This window comes from Cyanistes caeruleus, chromosome 1 (assembly GCF_971803275.1).
Source record: "Cyanistes caeruleus chromosome 1, bCyaCae1.hap1.1, whole genome shotgun sequence".
Lineage (NCBI taxonomy): Eukaryota > Metazoa > Chordata > Aves > Passeriformes > Paridae > Cyanistes > Cyanistes caeruleus.
In genome coordinates, this window is record NC_141701.1 from 34,596,104 (window position 1) to 34,620,357 (window position 24,254).

At 38.5% G+C, this 24,254-nt stretch overlaps 1 protein-coding gene across 1 annotated transcript in view; it reads left to right on the plus strand.

Moving 5' to 3' along the window:
• Nucleotides 1-23,173, plus strand: part of CPA6 (carboxypeptidase A6) — an 82,571-nt gene extending 59,398 nt beyond the window's left edge. The window contains exons 9-13 of the mRNA XM_086875024.1: nt 9,793-9,903; nt 10,152-10,242; nt 14,792-14,994; nt 20,070-20,154; nt 21,493-23,173. Coding sequence (XP_086731150.1) covers nt 9,793-9,903; nt 10,152-10,242; nt 14,792-14,994; nt 20,070-20,154; nt 21,493-21,680 — 678 coding nt within the window. The 3' untranslated portion in view covers nt 21,681-23,173. The remainder of the gene's footprint in view (nt 1-9,792; nt 9,904-10,151; nt 10,243-14,791; nt 14,995-20,069; nt 20,155-21,492) is intronic.
• The last annotated feature ends 1,081 nt before the right edge of the window (nt 23,174-24,254 follow it).

The following is a 24,254-nucleotide window of genomic DNA, read 5'->3' on the forward strand; positions in this document are numbered from 1 at the left end:
GACCCGGCTCCCACCTACTTAGAAATGCAAAACAAACTAAAGCAGGTCAGACTTGAGAAGCGAGGATGTAAGGCTGGAGTACAGGAAGGCAAGAGGCTGCCGGCTGTGCAGGCTAATTCTGTATTTGGGCAATTACAATAATTAGAGAAAAAGAAAATAATAATGAGAGAAATAATATACAGAAGTTACTGATTTTAAAGAGAAGGAGAATGCACAGGATATTATATGATAATATAATTCAAAGTACAAAAGCAGCCTACTTACATTTTGAAACAAAAGGAGAGCAAAGATTATGGTTTGGGGAGTTGTGGGTTTTGTTTGGTTTTCTGTATGTTGTTCTGACTTTTTTCCTTATAATCCACTCCAGAATGAGCTGTAGCCTTGGCTATGCGTTCCATAGGTCTGATGTTAATAACAACATCACTGTTTGTTTCTGTGGAAGGCACCCCTAACTGTCTGTAGTCTCTCAGCTAAAGATAATCAGATGTTCTGTCAGGATTAGCTGTACTGGTGGCCCCTGACAAACTCTACCTCATTGTCATTGAATTTCAAGTCAGGAAAGGGGACACACACAGGACCAGAGTTTTAGGTACCTGCTAATGAGCCACAGGGAAGTGTCTGCATCTGTTCTGTGGTGAAATAGCAGTCAGGCTACAGTGGAGCCCCACCCAACCCAAGCCTTACTCAGCTGGAAAGGGATGGAAAAGGGGCTCTGATAGTGGAAACATTACAAGAACTGTGGTTGAGTAGGGAAGCAAGACAAACTGTAAAAGGAAACCGATTACATGTGCGCTACTTTGAAAGCAACCTGCAAAGATAAATGAAGCCAGAACTTGTGTCCACAGCAAGAGATTTAGAGAAGAGAAAAAAAAAAAAAAAAAAGAAAAGAAAAAATTAAAGAAGGAAAAAAAGGTTTGTTAGCCTAGATTTTTAAAAAGGCTTCATGAGATCTAATACATTAATATGTGCTATTAAATATTATTAACTGAAAGATACTCTATTATGTGTAATTACTTTGTAGAAAGCAGTAGACTTCAGAAACAAAATTCAGATATATCATCTATTTATCCAAAATTAAATGACCCTCACAGAAACAAAGATGGCTGTACCTATAGCCACTTTGCAAAAATACAACTATATATGTACATATGTTAAGTAAGAACGTTTAACTCCTATTCATTGAGAGAGGAGAAGCAGAATTCAGCTATCAAATTATCCAGACCTCAAATTTAGGATTTTATAATTTCTTAAAAAACCTGATATATGGTTCACAGGCTGCTATTCAAATTAACATCAAAAATAGATTCTGTTTCAGTTTTAGTGAAAGCAGATGAGGATTCCCATTACATCTGGTTTGACTTTCTTCCTTCTAATAAATGCTGCCATTTGATCCATTTCAATGATGTATAACCTTGAGATGTCTTTCATACAATATTTTCAGAAAACAGCAGAGTTGAGATGTGATTTTGAGATATGTTATTCTTTATTTCTGCTGCAGAAATTTGTATTTTAAGATTAAAAAATTCAAGAAATGTAATTAAAAATCTTCAAGAAGCATGCACTGATTGTTTTTGACAAAATGTTCTAAGAATCCAGTGTCAACTGTAAGGGAAATGTCTATTAAGATCAAATGCATCTCCTAAAGGAGTGACCTCATCTGGGCCTTAAAGAAAGGTAAAAATAGCATCACATTTTGGAAATCCGGTGACCTTCACCACCTTTTTCTCCCATCCTCAGCCATGATCACAATTATTTCAGTTCTCAAATTATTCAAGATTATGCGTTTGGACTTCACCATGCGCCTAGGGAGTAAACATGTAGCCCCAGAAAAAGAAATTAAAGGCTAAGGGCAGTTCTCAGAGGTATTTTGTTGTGTGTTGGATTTTTTTTATTTTTTTTCATGCTGACATTGGTACTGATTTATTGAAAAGCCAGGCTAGAAACCCATCTTTTCACTCCATAGTAATGAGCCGAGAGAGACACGCAGACTGTCTAAGAAGCAGAGTGGCAACATCTGCCCCCACTGTTCTCAGCTTGAGACTGATTTATGAGTCACCTCGTGGGATGCATATGGGATGCATACTGCCAATTAGCCAGCCATTAGGCTTGTGGGCCAGGCCCCAGAGAGCAGTCTTTACCAGGAATTTTGCAGCATTCAAGACCTCAGATTCTTCCTCAAGAATGTTTATGAAGTGCTTGAGTGCAGCCAGCTAAAGGAGCAGCACATAGGCAGAACTCTGTCAGGACAACAGCGCGCTCAGATGTAGGGCCAGGCAGGAGACACAGACAGTGTTAAAAAGGGTTGGCTCTTCTTCTGCACTGTTCAGGCCATGTGGTCAGAAGGCAGTAAAGCTATAAGTATTCTTACTTTTAAGATCTGCTGAAAGCCAGTGTAGCATTTATTCTACAAAATTCCACAGTCCGTGTCCTGATGGACAAAACATCTGCAATATCCTGCATCGACAGTCAGAGCAGCACTCAGTCATTCATTCCAGTGCTGAAGCCCACACTGTCAGGAAAACAGCTTCACATTCTGGATCATTGCTGGATCTTGCTGTGCTCCATCAAAACCAGTAGTCCTTTAGGATTTAGAAAATTTCTTTCCCTGTGTGGATAACTACCAGAGCCTTGAAATACTGCCTAATTATCAAATTCAGATACCAGTTTTTTCACCCACTTCAGAAATAGTCTGATCTTGGGGGTGTAAGATAGTTATGTTAATTGACACAATAATGTTTCCTCAAGATTATACACTTGATCTATCACTTGTCATCTGACTGAAGTCTTTTGAACAGGTACAACTCCCAGGGTTTCAGACTAAGATTAATTCAAAGAATGCTCATTACACCTATATTGAGTTATTCTTTGAGACAATATGTTCCACCCACTGTGATAGGCTTTCCATCTCCATTTTTTGGAGTTCTCCAAGTGGAAATTTTGAACCATAGAGGAATGAAAGTAAGGACCTGACTGCTTCTCCATATAAATCAGACATTTGTGCCAGTCCTTTCCTGGGTACAAGTATGCCACTATTCCTAAAGTATCTTTGACTGATGGCCCTCAAAAATCTGAAGAGCTTTTCAAATAATTTGAAATATTCCAAAGTGAATGAGAGGCATGCAAGGCCAAAACAAACATTGTACCTGTAGCTTTTTCCTTTCAGCCCTTTAGCTGGGTGTTCTTTCTTTCCGAAGTCTGTTCCCTTCGGCTCAAACTCTTTAGCTGATGTTGGCTTGATGTTGCTCTTTAAATAAATGTGTCTAACAGCCAGGACTGTTTTACCCCCCTGCAGTCTCCTTCACAGGTGCCAGTGATGACAGCACCACAAAAACTGGGCTTTTTTCACCTTGAAGGACCAGTCATCTAGTGACAATCTCTCCACAAATGTCTGCAGCTCTTTCAGTAAACACAATACAATCCTTGGAACTTAATTTTTATTGTTTACCAGATTATAGTCTCCCCAGCTGTCTTTTTAGCTGCCTAATTTCAAAGGGAAAAAATGGATTTCTGTGAGTGCTTCCTATATATTCATTATCTGGAAGAAAAAAATCCATCTGTTTCATCCTGCAGTATCTATATTTGAAACACTCAGCTTTACTTGTCTTTAGCTAATTCATTCTTCTCTGTCAGGAGCTTCTGCCTGAAACACTATTTGTTTTTTCTCCATCAGAGAGATCACCTCTTCCAGCCTCTTCACTCAGCACTTCATTCATCAGCCTTTCAGCAGCAAGAGGCACTGGTACCAGTGCAGAATTTGTCTTACCCTCATGATTTTTTTCCATCCTGCAAATGCTGTTCCTGCCATTTGAAGTTCATGTGCAGTATTCACACCTACATGTAGTAGTTTCTGCTTCTACTCAACGTCCCCCTTCCACCCCACAGCTGTTTCAGTTCTGAATGTGTTCCCTTTTTTTGGCAGCCATCCTATACACCATTTCTCTCTGAGTATCTTCATCTCTCTAGCACATGCTTGCTACTGAAAATCTGCACCACTTCTGAGGGGAAGGAAAATAAAGTAGCAGTGAACACTATCAACAAGACTTTCCCGATCTGGGGCCTCAGTTGTGAATTCCCTTTTTTTTTTTCTTTTTTAATGGTTGAAATCTAAGCCAATGCCAAAAAGATGGAGTGCAGTACCATGGTACCACCACAACGAGGCATGTGATGCATTGTTTTAAAGGCAACTGTGGCAAACCATTTTTATGCTGAGAAATATCTCTGTCTCTTTTGAACCATAGTGGAATCTCCCAGGTTTTATTCAACAATAAGACAGTTTAGGGAAGGTTCTTTCCTTTGCTGTTACACCTTCACTATAACAAATATAACAGTTAAAATTGTTTTCAGTTTTCCTTTGCTGAAAAGTAAGCACTGCATTATTTTTGTGTGCACTTTAAGCTACTCAGCTGCTGCTTCCTGCCTACCCATGACCTTAAGAAGGCAAAAAGTACTTTCATTTTGCTTGCAGCTATTAATTTTTCACAATGTGAGTAGATCTGGATAAAAGAAAAGTAACACTGCAGCTGTGTTGTGCCTGTAATAGGAATTCTTCAATGACACTTGTGCCTGTAAATTCCTATTTAAGTATTCATCACTAGGACATTCATATTCTACCCCCTGAAGGCTTTTAAGCTGTTGGATATGTTCTTCTTCAAGGCATGAAAAGAATTTACATTGTTGTTCCAACACATTTGTTGCCCTAAGGAAGAAATTCTGCTCTGTATTTTAGCAGTCCACTCCTGTATGATGGTACTGAGTAATTAGGGCCTCAGCAAAACTGCTGATATGCAGAAACACTACTGAACATGAAAAAGGACTGTGAAAGAAAATTCCACATGTTGGACAATTTATTTCTTCCAGAAATGGAATTACAAGCAATTGTTTGTATCTTAGGTATTTAATTGTGTCTCAAAAATTCAATTAAACCTTGTGTTCAAGTGAGTTTTCTTGAGTTTCCCTCAATATGGAGCAACACAATTAGAATGTAAAATTCAATAATTACATTTTTCAGAGGTCTGTATTTTGGTGGGAACTAATTTCATACAATCACTAGTAAAGAAATCCATGTTGCTCCTTTCAAAGCATTCACAGTGCTTCAGAATAACTCGGGCCTCTTTTTTTTCCCAGATGGGCAGTCCTTGACTTGTTTGGCATCTGAGAGATTTTTCTTTTTTCTTTTTTTACCTCTCTGAGTGGAACCAAGAAGTTGTCTCTCTAGAGATAGTTGTCTCTCTACTAAGATCAGTGTAACTTCGCATCTTCTTTCCCACAAGATCCTGCCCTTGCTTGAGTGGTCCCAGTCTTGCACAAGATTCCTGGAATGGCTGTTTGCTCCTCTAACCTGCAATCACACCATCATCCCTCTGCCTCTTCTGCACTTCAGCATCTTTTCCATTTGCATCCTTAAGGAGCTACATAATCAAGTCTTTAGGATTCTGCAGATCCTTCTTGGCAGACTTTTTATGGGTGTTGAGGAGTAGTAGCAGCACGCTCCTCTTTCTCAGTTGTTTCTGGATTTCTCCTTTGGTAAATGCCTTCAAAGAGAAAGGAAGATTTTGCTTTGTATTAAACAAAAAAAAAAAAAAATTCAGACACAGTTCAAGCTTCAGCCTTGAAAATTTGACCCTTTGTTTTAAGCTATTTGTTTTAAATACTCAGCTGTATCTTAGCCTTAATAATGGGCTTACCACTCTGCTTGTGATTTGAATGCCAAAGCAGGACACTAGCAGTAAAAGGGAAAACAGAGATAAAAAGCTGTACTGTTTCCAAGAGCAGAGACAGAGCTAATTACTAACTTGCCAAACTGATAAAGTGGCAATAAAGGCCTGAATGGCAGATCATAGTGTCAGCCTGCTAAACATCATAACAAGTGCAGTGAAAAGTAAAGTACTGTGTGTTACTGCCAGAAAAGATGTTTTAACTGATATCTTAATAATGGCACAGAAGAGTTAATCCTGTTTTGCCAAGGAGCAGTTTTGTGCGATTTCTGGCAAAGCAGTAAATGGAGTCAATTCCTTGTGCTAAAATAGTAACTGTTTAATTCAGTATGATTGTTTAATTTAAAACCAGAAACAGCAAAAGCTGTTAAATTAATTTAAATTTAACTTAAATTTAATAATAATTAACTGTGGGATAAAAAATCCTTGTTAAGCTCAACTGGGATTTCAGAGTTTCTCCCAACCCTGTCTCCTTGCTTTGTCCTTCTCAGTCAATCCCCTGGTTTTATAAAAAGCCTAACTGCATCCTAAATCCATTTTACACTCTTGCCTTTATTGCCTTGGCAGTTTACAATATAGCTCTTTTGTTTACTCCGTCCCCTAAATTAAATTTCCTGTGGACCATCTCCTCAGCCAGCCTAAGCCGGTATAGCTCTATCAACAACCATCACTCAGCTGATCCAGATGATCGAGCCCCATCCTATTAATCACTGGTCCTTTCCCCACCCCCAGGCAGATTGCTTGCACGGTGTTGGCAGTGTTCCTCCATCATCTGTTCGCTCACCAATAACACGATCCAGCCTTTATTGGGCCGGTCTGGCCCTCTGCACATTCAGCAGCAAAGCTGCTATTGATTCCCTGATGGGGAAGCAGAATCAACCCATATTCTGAGATCTCTCTGCAAACAACAATGCCGTTAATTCACTAATGGTTTGTATTCGCCTTGCTCGTGTCACAGCAGAGAGAAAACGTTTCAGCACTGCCGGAGCGGGTGGGGGAGGTGGGTCACACCACCAGTGTGGGGAGAACTCCAGAGTCACGACACGAAAGGCAAGTTGTGGGCTTTGCTCCAGCAAGGACACACCTTGGTAACTGTAAGGCTCATTGCCAAAGATTATACTGTCTGTGTTGCCTGATTACACACATCAAATAAAAATAGCAAATAAGAGCAGTACGGAAGACAAAGTATTTTCAGCAGAAAGAGTGAATATGATCTCACACTATCTGCTTGCTTTCAAAGAAAGCCACTCTAGATCCACTATATTTTTAATGAAATATTACTCTGGTAGGGGAACAAAGTTATTAAAAATCCCATATATTCTTTAAAGGATAGAACTGAATTATCTATTTGGCTCTAAACCAACATTAAGACTTCCAATTTTGAGGATTATTACTGGGGACTATAATGCTTTCCAAAGTCTCTTCTAGTATTTTCTCAATGACAACAGGCTTTAAAGTAACACAGAGTCACTATAAAACTTGGCATTTTGCTGCCTATATTTTGTGTAGGTTTTTAAATGATGGTGCTTTCACCTAGGAAGAAAAATACATTCTTCACAGGATTTAAAACTTAGTGTATATTAAAAAATCTGAATTCAAATATTTTCATTATGCCAATTCCTGTAAATTTGGAAAGGTTCTGAAAAATATGCAAAATTCAGTCATGCAACTTTAAGCAGTATATTACCTTACATTAATTAATTATCTGTAGTTATTTTAAGGAGATGATTTTAAAAGGGTTTTAAAGAGTTTAGTCTAACAGCATTGCAGTTCAAAACATAGTATATAGCCCAGTGTAACAAAATGCATAATTACACATGTAACTGACAGCAAAAGAATGGCATACAAAATACAGATACAAACACATATGCCAGTTTCATCATCACTGGTATGTAAATACCCACCATGGGGACACAAAAGCTTAATTTGCTAATACTGTCTAAAAATAGAAAAGCAGTAAAAAATCAAGGAAGTGGTGTGTGGTGCTTTATTTCCTCCTCAGTGAAGCTACTTCTCCCTGAAATAAGCAAGATAAAAATGTTCATTTTTCTTGACTCACATTTTGGAGCATGGTTGGTTCTGTTTCCATCTGTAAGAACAGTTTTACCAGTTTAACATCCATACTTACCACACAGGCTCTTAATCCTGTGCAGATTTAAGTGCAGGGCCAGCCTAATGAACATAGTGCCCTGTTTACTTCAATACATATTCTCTGCTTCTCTGCAATGACACACAGTCCTTATTTTCATGGTCATTATTTTTGAGTAACCATTGATTTGAAAAATCAATGTTTTGACAAAACTAATTTTTTTGCAGTTCCCTGAACACCAATTTTTTTATCCAACACTGTTTGAAGACTTGATATGGCTTTTTAATACAAGTAAATCAAATTTAAATGAAATACCAGCGCAGAATTTTTGGGGAATTCTTGGCAAATGGACCGGGGAACCTATGACCTCCTCATTAGCTGGGGCTTTCTCCTGCACCATCCATCAAGATTCCCCTCAAAAGTGCTCTGTCATTCTCTTCTCCTCTCCAAATACCTCTTTCAGAATCTCATCCTAATGTGCAATGCTCCACACTGCCCTGTCCTAGCTGCTGCCTAAGTCTCATTTCATTCTGTGTGTTGCTTCTTTGCCTTTTATTTCTCACTCCTCTTGCCTGGCTGAAACAGAAGAGCTGGGTGTGGAGCAGCACTGGGTGACTTGGCTTTCCACAAGGATATCGTGCTGCTTTGGATCTGACAGTGAGGCTGAAGGACTTGCACGTGCAAAGCACTTCTGGGAGGGTGAGATGAAGCTGGGTAAGGAGAAAGCACTGCACAACAGAAGGACGGGTAATGAACCACATAGAAGTAGTATTTAGAATTTGCACTAATCCTCTCAGTAAAGAAAAATAATGTCATACTCCTCCATGAGTAAATTTCAGCCCCAGACATCCAAAAGCATGGTTATTTCTTAGAGGCATTCCACACAAAGCATCCATCAGCTCCCATGGCAGCTTCAGGAATTCAAACAGCTGCATAGTTAGGAGCCCAGAAGTATTGAATTCCTGTACTTCACACTGCTCCCAAGCATTTGTCAATTGAAAAGCATTTAGCTTAGTTTATTTCAGAGCAAATGTTTCCCTTTGCTCCCCAAACACATGCTACTCTTCAGATCTGAAGGGCCAGAAATACTGCAGAGCAGAAGGCTGTAATCACAGTAGCAGGAGGAGAGGAGCCAGGCTCAGGCATCCCTCTGAACCCAGCATCATCATGATATGCTTTCCACTTGCCACGTGAAGCACTGGATTCCTCACCTTATAAAGTCAAGACTTAAACTTTGAAGGATGCAAATTTGATGCCCAGCTATGTCAAGGGACAGTATTTGCAAGAGAATGTGGAATATAAGCATCCTGGAACCGATAAAGGAGCATCTCTGGAACTAGCAAATAGAACTGCTGAGAATCCTCTGATTTTCTGTGTTTTTCTAAGATGCAGAATGGATGAAACACAAAAACTTTCCCTACCTAGACTTCTGCTCACCTATATACTAAAGGTTCTCCAAAAATAGAGAGATGTCTAAATTGTAAAGGATTAAACTGACAGTATGGATAATTGTGCATATAGCAAACTACTTTGAATGTAAAAAAATCTGTGTTGTTATTGTGAGCCTTAAATGCTTCAAGACCTTACCAAATCACCTGGTGGAAACAACAGGATTCTATTGTCTTACAGGAGCTAAACTCATTTCTTCTACTAAGAATCTATTCCACTGACTTTCAACTCTTACTTGAAGAAAAACTTTGCATGCATTTTCTTCTCTCTAATATGAGTTGCACTTTCTTGAGTATTGAAAGCAACTGAGAAACAGAGAGAATTGGGTCTTTAGAACACCTTTTTCACATGTTCACACATTGTCTGAATCACATTTGCAGGAAGATGTCAACCTTTTGGGCACAGCTAGGATGTCTGTGCTGCCATGAGAACAGATCTCTGTACTGCCAAATGCTTCGTGACTGTCATAGTCCATCACAATACTTAATTGAGAAAATATTTTTATTATGTAAACTATTTTCTTTGGCTTTTCTGCTTTAGGCTCTTCAGACATACCAGACTGATCCTGACATGAGAAAGATGCTAACTCAGCTGTATTTCTATATCATGCCTGTATTTAATGTGGATGGATATAGTTTCAGCTGGACAAATGTAAGTAATAGCGGTAGTATTACTCAAAAAATTATTCGGACAAGAAAGATCACATGGTTATTACATTATTCAAAGGTGACTCTGTGTAAATCTGGTCATCACTTTTTGCCTGGCAAAATGGAAGTAAATTACTCCACTTAAAACAGAATACTGATTATGTGTATCAGGTTTCACTTGTTATGTGTACAAATAGATTGTTGCTAAAATAGAGTAATGTTGCTATTTAAATATTTTGTAACTTATGCTAGGATCGGTTTTGGAGAAAAACAAGATCAAAGAACACGAGGTTTCACTGTCATGGTGTTGATGCTAATCGCAACTGGAAAGTGAAATGGTGTGGTAAGTATGGGGATACTTTGGTCCCCCAGTTCAGATTACCCAGTATTTAATTATCCAACAGGGATAATTATCCAAGTAGGTTAGATCACATCTGTTGTGAAGCGTTCACTTTTCTGTCATTGAAGATTCTTTCCTACAAAGCCATAAGCCAAGACTCAAATCTTCCTACTAATGTCTAAAAAAATAAAAGTTCTCAACCTTGGGAAAAGAGACCTTATCATAAGTAAAAATTTGTCTTGGAGAATATGGCAAAATTTTTTAAATCACACATACAACTATTCTGTATTTTGGCAATAATATAAATAATTTGAAGCATAGCATTGAGAATGAACTGTGACTTTTCAGGATTTACCTAACTGCAGTTGCAGGAAACATTTCAAACTTCGTTTTATTCAATTTGCCATTTCTCTGAAATTATTTTTGCTTTGGAAATGTCAAACTTACTTTGCTGGCCTCAGTGTCCTTAAGGCCATTATTATTAGTGATTCAATAGAGAAAGAAGGTGCTTCTAAATGCATGGAGTTACAGTTTTAAACTCCCAGCCCTTCTGTAAGTACTTAATAAAAATCAGCCTGAATTTTGCATAGAAAAAGCAGCAGTAACGAAATAACTACCAGAAGATTTGGAATGGGTCCACCGAGAAAAAAATGGTATTTTATTAAATCTTACCTAAAGATAGTGCAATTCACACAGGGGTAAGCAGTGCCTAAAAGTTCTGGTGTAAGGAAGTAAGAACACTTTGATATAGCAATATATACCTGCTGACCTGCTCTCCCATCTTAAGGAACTTCCTTCAGTTCTCTGTGCAGCTGTTTTCTCATCCAACATTAGTCTGCCTTCCTTATTTATATGACAAGCTTGTAAAGACAAGAAATCCTGTTTGTGTAGTGCAAGAGCCCTGTTTTCAGCCCATCCCTCTTCCTCTGGAATTCTCTAGATGTTTCCACAATACTCTGTGTGCAGTAGGGGTGAGCACTGTACAGTCTGGCTTTGCACAACTGGATTCTTTAAGTAGGGTTCTGAGAGCTGTAAGGATAAAAGTGAATGTGAGTAGATGCATACATTCAATCCAGTATGGATCTGTGAAATTTGCTTCAAATTGTTTTCAACTCTACCCACTCTAAGGAGAGGACTGAGACAGAAGCATTTACAGAAAGCCTGTGTTAGTTGAGAAACTCTGTTACAGAAGACAAGCCCAGGGATGCTATCACAATCTTTAAGGCAATTTTACACTGCAAAAACAACATAAAAATGAACCAGTCCTGCATCACTGTTACCACTATTTAAGTTTAAGTGCATAAGCCACAGCTGCAGGTATTTTTTGTGGACAACATTTACTGTTCAGAAGATAGCCATTGGCATAACTGGAATGATAAGTTCTCTTATAGTGTGTTGAGAGATGTGTGTTAGGTACCTATCAGTGCAAAATTAATACTCAGTGCATTTTCTTTCTAGTTCTAATTAATTTTTCTTGTGTTCCTCCTTCCTCTTCCTCATACCAAGACACTGTATTAAAACATATTTTTTATTCAGTCCTAAAAATGTTTGCTTAGTTTTCATTCAAAATATTTTTTCTAGGCTTAGTGAAACTCACATGTGTTGTGTGTTGTAATCCCTTACTTGTTGCATTTCTCTCCTGCACTGAACATGAGGGACAGGTCCCTACCCCAAGTTTTAAAAATAAAAATTCTTTCAAGTCTGCTTGTCATCCCAACAAGCACATGCTCTGCTTCCTGCTTTGGACCCCAAAGTCTGTCTGATTGTCTGTTTTGATGGAGAATAAAAAGGTCTTTCATGAATAAAAAGATCTTTCATGAACTGGGCTGACTGGTGCTCAGATGATCCTAACCAGTCACCTGGTGCTCTCATTAATATCTGACATCAGACGAGTCAGAGAAGAATCTGGATCATATCACACTTTGAGCCTTGTGTAATCATGGTGTGTTTAACATTTAAAACCGCATGTGCTTGTAAAAACCTTTACATTCAGTTCAGTCGCACTCAGAGTTTTCAGACAGGCTTGGGCTTCACGGTGGGGCTTCCAGGCAGGAGTGCTGTGGCAGACTCTGGCCTCAGCAAAGCCAACACACACTATCAGCAGTGAGCTAGTCATGCTGATAACACAGCATCCCATCTTCTTTCCTCTTCCTTTCTAGTGTAGGACTTTGATGTAAGCTTTATGACTCTCTAGGGACCAAGCAAAGGGCCATATCACTGCTAGATTTCATGTTGCAGCAACCTGTACTGAAAACAGCGCACACAAATTGCACACAGACCCACATGAATACTGGCAGCAGGAATTCTGGGTAGAAATGCTCATTGCAGTGTACATATATGTGCATTAACTAGTACAGTGGTTTAATGATAATGAAATAATAGCGACTTTAAAGCAAGTAATGAGCTACTTAGAATTAATTTAAGTCACAGGGCAAATCTAGGTAAATCGGTTGCATCCAAATCCCCAAGAGAGCAACAGCGGGAATTAAAATTTCCAGCACATCAATAATGTGAGCACAATACTGTGCTCACTGAGGGCAGAATCCCACACTGGCAGAAGCGGCTGCAAGGAATTTTGAAATTCATGCTCCAGCACTTTCATCCTCTCAGTCTTCATTCTGTACCAAAGCACCAGTTTTATCAGTCTTGGCACACATTTTCTTTGTTCATTGGGTCTCCTGATGGATGTCAGAGGATACTTGTCCTCCCCCAATATGCTATCAGGTACAAAAATAAGGCAGCATGGTAACATTTTACACAATTCCATTTGCTTCTCATGACTGTAACTTAGAAATGTCTTTTTTCATTCTTGAGTTACTTTAAAAGAACTTCCAGTATGAAAATTGAGCATATCCTTACATTATCCAAGGCCACCATGGAAACCTCCTCTTTATTACCAGCCAGCATCGCTTAAGGTCAAGCATTAACTACGTCTGGGATGGCACATGGCTCACCATAATACGCTGAACAGTTTACAGATGATTTTTTCCTTCCCTAGAAGTCTCTAAACTGAGTCATATTTTACCACTGGGTCATTTTACCATCATTTTACCACCATAGGAATCCACTGTTTAGTAACAGTGTTATCCATTGCCGTGACAGAATATACAACACCGGAACAGGAGATGAAGTATCCATAAAAAAATGAAAAAAAAAGGCTCTGGAGACTGTTAAATAGCTCTCCTGTAGCTATATTATCTGAAAAGAAATCGAGGCAGAGTGCTCTTGGGATTTGGATGACTTGGTGGCCATCTGTTCTGCATGGAGAAGACCATCTGCCCTCTCTATAACCCTTCCATATCCACTGTGATCCAAGCACTAATAGATTTTGAAATCCCCACCTGTGATCATTGCGTGGTAGCCTTAATTTTCATCTTACAAATGAAACTGCAGCATGAAATTCTTCCACTTTTTTTCTTTTTTTTCTTTTTTTTTTTTTTTTGGCATTAGGTTGATTGCATAACCCTGTTTTAGTTGATATCATTATGCCTTCTCACACACATCTCTTTTCTTATTAATTGAAGGTGGCAGTACTTACGACACAAAGGAAAGCTAATAAAACACTGTTGTAAGTCCCTGATGGCTCCAGGGAAGTTTGCAAACAAACTATTATTATTCTGCAGGTCAATGTAAATTGTGTGGTATTTTGAAACTGCAGCAGATAAAAGAGCAGAGTAGATTTGCATAAATATTGTTCTTTTAGGCCCAGGCCCTAAGCTGTAAATGAGACGATGGCTTGGATCCAGAATTGCTAAATTATAAAGGAGCTACCACCACATCTCTTTTTCTAAGTTTCGTGTTTCAGCACCTCATGGGATATTATATGTAGGTTACTGTTGTGCAGCTTGCTGCCACCTGAGCAGGTTGACATAAAGATATCCTCAAAACTGAACCCCTGCCCCAAACCTGAAGCAAAGTTAGGCCCTGTGTGAATTGAGGTGATTTCTATTTTAGCTGACTGAGCAGTCATCCCATATAGCTTTTGTTTTGTTGGATTTTTTTCCCACAAGGTTTGCAGGGGTGAAAATAGACAGGAGTCAAGAACTATTATGTTTTTAAGATAATCCCTGTTGAAGTTGTCAACGAACTCCTCACCAAATATCAATTAATGCAAACCCAGCACATTTACCTACCATTGTAACAACCACTGTAGCAGGTAATACATTAAAAGCTGTAAAAGGCTAGATTTGTCCTGGCAGTGACTAATGAAAGAGGTATAGCTCTCTGATTTCAAATAGACCAACTGAGACCCATCAATAGTTTTAATACAATGAAGTCAGGTTCTCCTTTTTCGGTTGGAAAGAATGTATCCTCTGGGGAGAATTGTGTGTAGTTGGCCAAATGGGAGCTTGGTGTGTCTACCAGACGAGCAAGCAGATTGCTGCACTGAGGTCCCCTAGGCTCATGCCCATCAGGCACAAGAAAGCAATTTAACCTGTTTATTGCTTTTCACACTTTTGCACATGGGCCAAAAGAGGTTGAGCCAGAAGCTGAGTCTTGGAATTTCTCTGTGATTGTTCACCACCAACTAACTTTCTCTTTCAACCTCTAGATGAAGGTGCTTCATTACACCCATGTGATGACACTTACTGTGGTCCTTTTCCCGAGTCTGAACCTGAAGTAAAGGCTGTTGCTCATTTTCTTCGCAAACACCGGAAACAAATAAAAGCCTATTTGTCCTTCCATGCATATGCACAAATGCTGCTGTACCCTTACTCCTACAAATATGCAACCATTCCAAACTTCAACTGTGTGGTAAGTACATTAAAACTTGGAGAATGAGCTCCTCTGTATATTTTTGGTACATTTTGTTTTGAGAGGAGACTTGTTTCTTCAATACTTTGCGCATATATAATATTGAGTAGTATTTATTCTGGACCCACTTGCGATCACATTTCTGGTTATATAACCTTCACTCACCAGGAGTCAGTGGTAATTTGATTAAAATGGTGTCATGCCTTTTATTCATCAGTGCCTTTAAATTACTTTATAGGAAAAATCCCTAAGTTTTAATTATAGTTATTATAATTTTATTTAATTAACTGTAATGAGAATTTCATAGTTAGGTCCTTGGGCATCTAGCTGAAATTCTGTCTCTTCTTGCTCAGAACTTAAACACTAGGAGCACAAAGAAAATCATCTTCAATGTTTTGAACAAAATAAAATTGAAACTGTTTATCAATTCTAAGAGGAATCTCTTAGATTTCACCAAAATTAAACCTTCAATTGCACTATGTATCATTCAGGTCAGACATAGTGTTTTTAACCCTTTTAGACAAGCAGGTAATTTAAACCAGAAGCTTGTGTATATTAGAAAAATAAATTAATGAGAGTACACTTTTTGATGTAAGCCTATTGATTCACAGAGGAGTACATTTCATGTATTCCATGCTCATCCAAATGCAGAACTATTCCCTCTGATTGCAGTCTGAGGTCTGTTTTTGCCAGCCTCCTGTTCATAAAACCCCCCCTTATGGCATATTCTCAGAGGGATACATGGCAAAGCTTTGCTCTCTGTTTGCTCCTGCTCACAGACTCACATTGCACCAACCAGTTGCAAGCCTCTCTCTTTAACCCTCAGTCCTGAGTAAAATTACATTTTCCATTTATCTCCCATTTTGACCTTGAAAGTTGCAGTGACTTTTAACTTGCTGGCTTAAGCTAGTTTTCTCCAAAGCAGCTTAACTGCACCTTAGATTTATCCTGTGCAGAATAAATGATGTTGTCAGTCCCTGGAGCTTCACTGAAGGTTCACTCAGCTGTTCCCTCAAGGGGCTGAGCAGCTAGAACTCCACAAACTAAACTCTCTTTGTAAGCTTATTTCTGTTGAGACATTTAATTTCAGTAGCTACTAAACATTCTTCTGTCTGATGCCATTCCTGTGAAACAGAGCAAATTAGAGGTTAACTAAGCAGCCAGAGGAGCTAAAAATATGAGACTTGTGGGGACTGACCACCAAACCCTGTACTGACTGTGTATAAATTTATGGGGTTTTTTTATTCTACCTTCACACTCTTTTGGGGAATAACAAGGAGAAAGGAATTCTCCAAGTGAATTGATGACTATTTAGTTAGCAAAAAAACATAGACTGGGAATTTAAAATCATAGGTTCTCATTTCTTTGAAGATCAGCAGGTGCAAGCATATTTTTTTAAGAACAGACAACAGAGAAGGTAAAGACGTAGTGTTGGGAAGAATCAGCAACTTCTCTGCAAGTATATAATTATTGAGTATCTGACTAAAATGTCCAAAATAATATAAGGCAATAGCAGATGCTATAGATGGTAAATTCATTGTAAGAAGAAGGAAGATTTATCTGAGAGTTTTCACAATACACACCAATATATTTTGTTGTTCTTGTTGCTTAAGGGATAATTCCACTCTGAGATGGGGGATAACTGCCCCTCAGCTCATAAACATTTTGCCTTTCCACCCATTGCTTTTAGACCAAAGGATCCCAAATTTTGATGTTTAGCAGGTGTTCTTCAGGTTTGCAAGACTTTGGATCAGGCTTCTCATCAGTGAGAGTGGAGCACAGACCTAAAGGAACCAAAAAAATACACTATTTTAAACAATTCCCATAGGCGAATGGAAGCCAAATACCAATTCTAAATATCTTGTCAGTATTTGAGCTTCACATTTCTTTTCATTGCAGTTGGTCAAAAACAAGAGGGAGGTTGAAATAGGAAACTGAAGTAATTTCCTGTTATTTATAAAACTCATTATAGGGATCATAGTGAAAATTAAGGGAATACTTGTTGCTTATTTATTTGTGTGTCTTAATACTTGCCTACAACCAAAGGTTCCATCACCTGGTGGCTCATAAATGTACAGTTTTTTATATTTTCAGTCTCAAAAATGATGACTTAGGCTGAGGTTTCAGATTCTCCAGTTCTCTTGGAAATTGCAGTGAGCTGGAAAGTGATAGATCTCTGTTTCCTGACATGGATGGAACAAGCATTGTTGATCTACATGGGCTGTGTACAGTGGAAAACAGTAGGACCCCAGATGCATAGCACATAAATAGCTTTTGGTGCTAACAGTGGGCTAAGATTAATTCTGAGCAGAAGAAAGGCTGTTTCTGTGTTTCTGTCTGGGTCAGATCATTCTAGTGAGCTGTCAGTTACCATTTCAATTAAAGTGTTCAATTATTCAGAGCTGCTTTGAAACCGGAGAGCTGTGTACTGATCACAACATGCATATTCTCTTCTAATTTAGGCACAACTCTCTTATTAACACTCTCCTGAAATCTGTTCTTTTAAGATGCTTAAAATGAAAGTACTCTTTTAGATTGAAGAAAACACCAGCAGAAACACACATGCATATCAAGAGTTTTAAGTTTCACCTGATTTTCATCCATTTTCTTCCTGCACTGTCATTTGCCTTAGTGTTTGCAGTGAACTTACATGGCATGACGGAGTTTGTGTACATCTTTGCAAAAATCTGGTAATTTTATGTGGCATTTTCTGCTTGAGGGTGTTCAAAGACTGGTTGCCTGGATTTATTTAGGATCCAACCTGCACAGTATGATGCAGTTGAGAGCTGTCCCTTTTCGGGGCACATGGCTCTAGCAGTGAAAGCCAGCTGCAATCCTCAAGGCTAAGAGCTACAAGTTCATAGTGCCCAGGGATGCATGCCCACATGGAGGACATAGACTTGGGATGCTCCTGGTCTGACCTCCAGATAGTTTCTGCCTCTGCACAGAGCCCATTACTGTTGTGCTGATTTTAAATGGGCATTGCCAAGCTATTTATTAGAAAGATTTCAACAGGATCAAAGCAGATCAAAGCAGCTCTGGATTATCTGTTGTCTCATTGCTGTACAGTGCATAACTCATGCACAGGGAGTCTTTTCATTTGTGGCTATGTTCTCCTTGCCATAGTACATTTATCAGGACTTTGTTCTCCACCCCTCTCAGCTCCCCCAGCTGAGCCTTGTCTCCTGCTCCCTTGACATCAGGCCTCCTGTTGGGCCATCCCATCTCCTCACAAATCCCTGGGATGGTAAGCACAGCTGCTTGCAAATTTTGGTTGAGAAACAGGGTCTCATACTTGGGACAGTGCAGGCACCAGAGAACAGCTCTTGGCTGCAGCTGGAGCTCCCCCTTCCCAGGCCCTGTGCAGCCACAGCCCCCACAGTGACCTCACACTGCCACCCTCACAGGGTCCAACAACTCCAACCCCATCATGGGTCTTGCGTGTCACAACTCAGAGGTCAAAGCATCTGGAGGAAGAGAGCCAAGTGACAGCACTTCTCCCTTCTCCCACAGGACAGGCCCTTCTCATCTTTGGTGTTAGGGTGAATCAGAGGTTAGCCCTTACACTGGCTGACAGCTACATCCCAGCCCTGCAGAAGTCCCAGCAACACTGAGTTAAGCGGTCCTTGTTTCCACACACTCTCGTGGAGGTGACAAGAGGTCAAGCTGAAAAGGTCACAGTCTCCAGCACCACTGTCCTGCTAAACAAACAAAAATTCTGGTTGTGCCTAACAAATTTTTGTAATGGAGTAAAAATGTCCTTTTGCATTCGCTAAGAGCAGTTACTGTGTAAAATAAACTCTCCAAAGCTCTACCTGCACATCAGGAAGTGAAAATGAACTTATTTTTATTTCCGGAATGACATTTAAAGCAGTTTTCTCTGGCTTCTCTACTTGGACAGACAAAGCCTGCATGGGTCAGACCAAGGATTAAGTCAGAATCCCAACTACTGACAAGGGCAAACAAGTGGAAGGTTAGGAAAAACATATAAATGGAAAAGCAAGTATAGGGTAATCCTTCCCCAGTGTATTAATTTAGTGCCTGATGAATAACAAGGTAAAGACTCAGGTAAAAGAGTAAAGGTAAAGACAAGGTAAAAACTTGTATAAACCAAACAAACTTTCTGTTCAAGGAAATAAATCAACTAAAACAACCATTGCAGTGGTTCAAAGTCCAGAGTTTCTAGCTCCAAATAATTTCCTGTTCTCTATAGAGAGATGGTTATGTTTTCCCAACCTTCATTTCATCTTTGCCAATATCTTTTTCTTTGGGGTAATACTCCTTTTCCTTTTGAATATGTGCACCTTTTCCGTGTGTTCCGATGCACTATCCATATGTGACTCCCAGAATTTTCCATGGGCCAGGCCTTCTTCCCACAATTTCACAGGATGAACTATGAACCTCCTAAACAGCCTTTCAGCCAGAAGCTGTTGCAATGTAGGCACTGATTTCCCCTGTACAGGACTGAAATTACATTTCTGAAATAGTGGAAAGAGCTTCCCAAGACTACATCATCAGCCCCCAGCGAAAGTTAGACCAGCAGTGAACATTTACCTGCTGATCAGAGATTCAGGAGTGGAACTTGTCTCCTTCCTTCTTCCCACTCTGCTCATTGAACCACTGTGAGTGTCAACAAGACATCACTTCTCTTTCACAAGCCTAGCAGAGACAAGGTTTAGTGAACTGGAAACTCCTCTTCAGAAAATGCATGCACGTCTTTTAAACTGCATAAAAAAGATATTATTTAATCTCATGGTTTTACACGTCATCTAAATTTGTCATGTCGCTAAATTGACATATATACCTATAATTACAAATACTTAACATCTGATCACTCATGGTGCAGTGAGCTCTTTTATGCCATGAAAAAAAACCAAACCAAATTTTTCAGGGAATTACTGTCATTAAAAATAAATAATGCATTTGTCCTTTGCAGTCTTTTTAACTTAGCTGCCATGGACTCATGGAACACAGCATTGCACCAGAGGGCAATGATCCATTGACTCAGGTTCCAGTCACAACAGAGCATTTAAGTCAAAGTCTAATTTATGTGTTTGATGTTTTCTCCTCCCCAGGAATCAGCAGCCTATAATGCTGTTAATGCTCTTCAGTCGGCCTATGGTGTAAGATACAGATATGGCCCTGCATCCAGCACTTTGTGTAAGTTTCCCTCTGCAGGTTTGTGACTTTAACCTTCCTACAGTAAGAAGGAAAATACCCTTATTATAACAAAGAATGAAAACACAATTTAAAATTAACTTTGTTCTGATTTTGGATTGGGAGGAAGGCAGAAGAAAGTTTTGCAACTGATTCGGTCAGTTGATTGCAGTAAGATTAATTCAACTGATGCAATAAAAGAGATTGAAATGCAACACACTTGAGAGTCAAAAGCCAGCAAATAACATATTCATACCATATAAAACTGTGGGTTTTTTAAAAAGAAAAACAAAGATCTTGAAAACCATGTCTTTATCAGATGCTGTAAATGCACGACTAAGTTGTAACAGCATTTGTCAGGCAAGCTCTCTGTAGAGAGGTAAAAGAAAAAGAAGTTCAAAAGGTTTTAACAAGACACTTTTTTTTCTTTACTGAAACCTTGATGTTTGAATGCTATGGCTAATCATAACAGACATTGAAAAAGTGAAAAGCTAAAGACTTTACAGAAGTAACCTCTCGCATCTCCTCTGCCACTGCTGTGTTTCAGCTACAATTCCGCTTATCATGGGCCTCCATCTCACAGCATAGTCATCATCTTGTGCTCATTACACTGCACTGCTCATTACACACTCAGTCACTATGTCAAAGGAAAAGCAGTGTGAGTTAATGCCAGAATTGCACAGATTACAGCAGGCCACGTGAGAGATGCATCTGTATAGAAAAGTGTGTCTTGGGTAATTAACATATGGAGATAATGAAAGCATAAGCAGCACACTTACTCAGGAAGGTTTGTTAATATTAGACACCAACTATGCAAACGCTCTCAAGCTGTGAGGAAATGGTGAGAAAGTAAAACAAATGAAAAGAATTTTAAAAGCATTTTAAAAAGAAGATGGCAGATTACTTTATCAGCTTTCCCCCTTCTCACTGCAAATGAATTGCCTAAAAAACCTAATTTAAACTTAGGAGCATGCAGAGCTCTCCAGTCTAGCTGGGACGTCTTAGTGGAAAGAAAGCTTCAGACTGCTCACATGGAGACAAAAACAGCTTGAGGCTTTATTCTAGATAATCTTTTTTATTAAAAGTTTGCTATACACAAAGCAGTTACAATATTTTTTCCTATTAAAATGAAGGGTCTAATCCATATTGTGTTGAGCACATTTCACTGGGTGCTGGGTGCTCGTACTATTCTCTGAGGGGTGTTCAGGATCAGGGCAAGCAAGAGCTGGAGTTGCAAGCATACTGAGTCCCAGAGACAAAATGCCACACGAGCCCTCTGGTGATTTCAGCATGACCTTGACTTAATATTTTTTAATGCTTTCTCTGAATTGCCTCTTTCAGATGTGAGTTCTGGCAGCTCTATGGACTGGGCCTACAAAAATGGCATCCCGTATGCTTTTGCATTTGAGCTGCGTGACACTGGCCATTTTGGATTTTTGCTTCCTGAAATGCTGATCAAACCAACCTGCACAGAGACCATGCTTGCAGTTAAAAATATAACTCTTCACTTGCTGAAGAAATGTAATTGAGAGGGACTTCTAGGAGCTGGAAGTAACCATTTTACTCCTAGTGCTGATGCCTTTCAGTGTGTTCAGTTGCCATTCTAAATTTGTCCACTTCAGAAATCTAGAAGCTAATGGGAAATGTGATATTGTTTCTTCCAAATTAACTTAGTGGAAAATGGAAAAACATCATTTAATATCTGCTTTTCTAAGGTCCATAAAGTTGATATACTAACTTAGGTACTAGTTTGGTGCAAAATAGTTTCTACCTTTTGCAATAAAACTAATTCTGCAATTTCAGTGAGGCTGGTCCAATAATAAAGTGTTCCAGACCTTATACCTTTCCCTAATATGAAGACTTCCCGTGGGGTCTCTCAAACCAAGGGATAAATTCATGTAAATATACCCTGTGATCCAACACAGGCCTGTATCTACAGCAATAAATGCCTTATAGTGGCAGCTGGCTGCATTGCAAGTGGCAGTGTGGCTTCCTTCTGCATGTATACACACATACATATATGCACTTTTGTGATTTTTTTTTTTTATATTATGCAATAATTTGAACCAAGGTTTCTTTTAACTGTTCAGAGAAATCTACTTGCAAAGGTAGATTGGACTCAAAATCAACATATTGTCTTTGAAAATGTAATTTTCTTAGTGATGTGTAAGAATTATAACGATATACTGTTGAGATGGACAATATTCTGCTTTATGGAGAGACAAAGCAACTCGCCATGACTTGGAACTTGAAGCTGGCAGTCAACTGGTGCATCTGGGCTCTGCTGTAGACAGTGAGTGCCCATTTCCACCAGCCAAGGATTTAGCCTTAAACTGTAATTAACTAATGTTTTATTTATCGATATTCTTGCAGTGAGTTCTGTGGCTCTTTGGCTATGTGGCTCTTCTTCCTGGAAGTTGTATTTTTTTTGCATGTTTTAAAGGAATTAATAAATTTTTAATGGATTCTTATGTGAGCCAGAGGTGAAGGTAGAAGCCTTACAGCTGAAATAAATTGAATAAGCACCGTGTTTGAAAGAATAATGAAAGAACAGAGAAGATAACAACATGTTGATGGATTTTTAGTACTTATAAAATACTATTTTTTTTATCTTATTATATCTTCAGAAATATATATTTTACTTTATTAATTTTGAATTTAATCTTATGCCACTACATATTAACTAAAACATATTTGTTAATAAAATTGTCAAAGACTTTTGAAGTATTATTCGTATTTTACTTCAGTGTTAAAACTTTAGTGCAAGTATGTAACAATTTTACCTATCTGCAAAACATTCCTGATGCTAAGGATGAAGAATTTAAAAAACCTACATCCTCTCTAAAATAAGCACTTGAACTTAGCACATGGGCAATCTTTCTAAGTCTTATAAGGGAAGTACTGTATTTAATTAAGAGTATCATTGTTTTCAGGACTGCAAAGGCAATCAGTGAGCAAAGATGACAGAATTGCATTCTATTTGTAATAACATTTTGTTAATAAATTTGTTTATTTTACACAAGTTTCTGAAGGCTTGCTCAGATTTGTTTAATTCAGATTTGTTTGAATAACATACGTTTCTAGTCTTTTTTATTAAACATCTAGGGGACAGAAGCCCTCAAAATAGTAATTTCCATTTGCTCATGACTATAACAATTAAGTATTTTGAAGACAGCAATAACTGTCTTTTGCTATGCACAGATTCCTGACCAATGGTCTTGAAAGCAGTATAAATTATTAGCACCAATCATTATGTGTTATTCTGAATTGAGGTGACAAGACTGAACTTACTACAAAGACATAAAAGACTGAAGGAGAGAATGAATGAGGGATGTCTAATTAGCATGACGCAAATTTACCTCTGAATTGCTACAGTACAAGGATGGACTGTAGGCAACCAGATTCTTATGTGATGGTTTCATTCCTGCTCACAGTCCAATAGTTCACCATGTGAAATATTTCAGCTTTATCTTCATACCATTACAACTCCACTAGTAATGAAAAGTAATTGAACTCTTGGAACAAGAAAGGGAAACAAACAAATACCCTCCTTTAGGTACCAAAATGACCTAACATTTTAGACCTAATTAACCTTCTTGGACAGGAATAACTGCAAGTATTCTTAGATTTATCTAAGAAGCTTTGACATTTAGAAGTACCTGATATCAAACCCTTTCCATGAATAAAGCTACACACTAGTATATGGATGGACCCTGCTTGAATACTAATTTTCAGCAATTTTTACTGACTACAGGACAACAGAATTGAAAGCTGGTTTTGAGAAAAGTGAATTTATTTTATGATCATGGGTACAGTTTATCATTCAACACAATAAAAAGTACATGAACAGCAAAACACTGTTTAGTAATGCAGCAGTCAAAATCACATATATAGTGATTATGTGAATTCCAGAAGTTCCACTTCCATTGATTATTGATAGAATAATTACAACCACTTCATGGAAAACAACATTGTTCTTTTTTTTTTTTTTATAGCTTTAAATTTTTTTTCAACAAACCTCTGAGATTAATTAATAGGAATAGGTCCATGCCTCTTCAAGTCACCCTTCCCAAAAACAAGCATGACAAATTACATTAAATCAT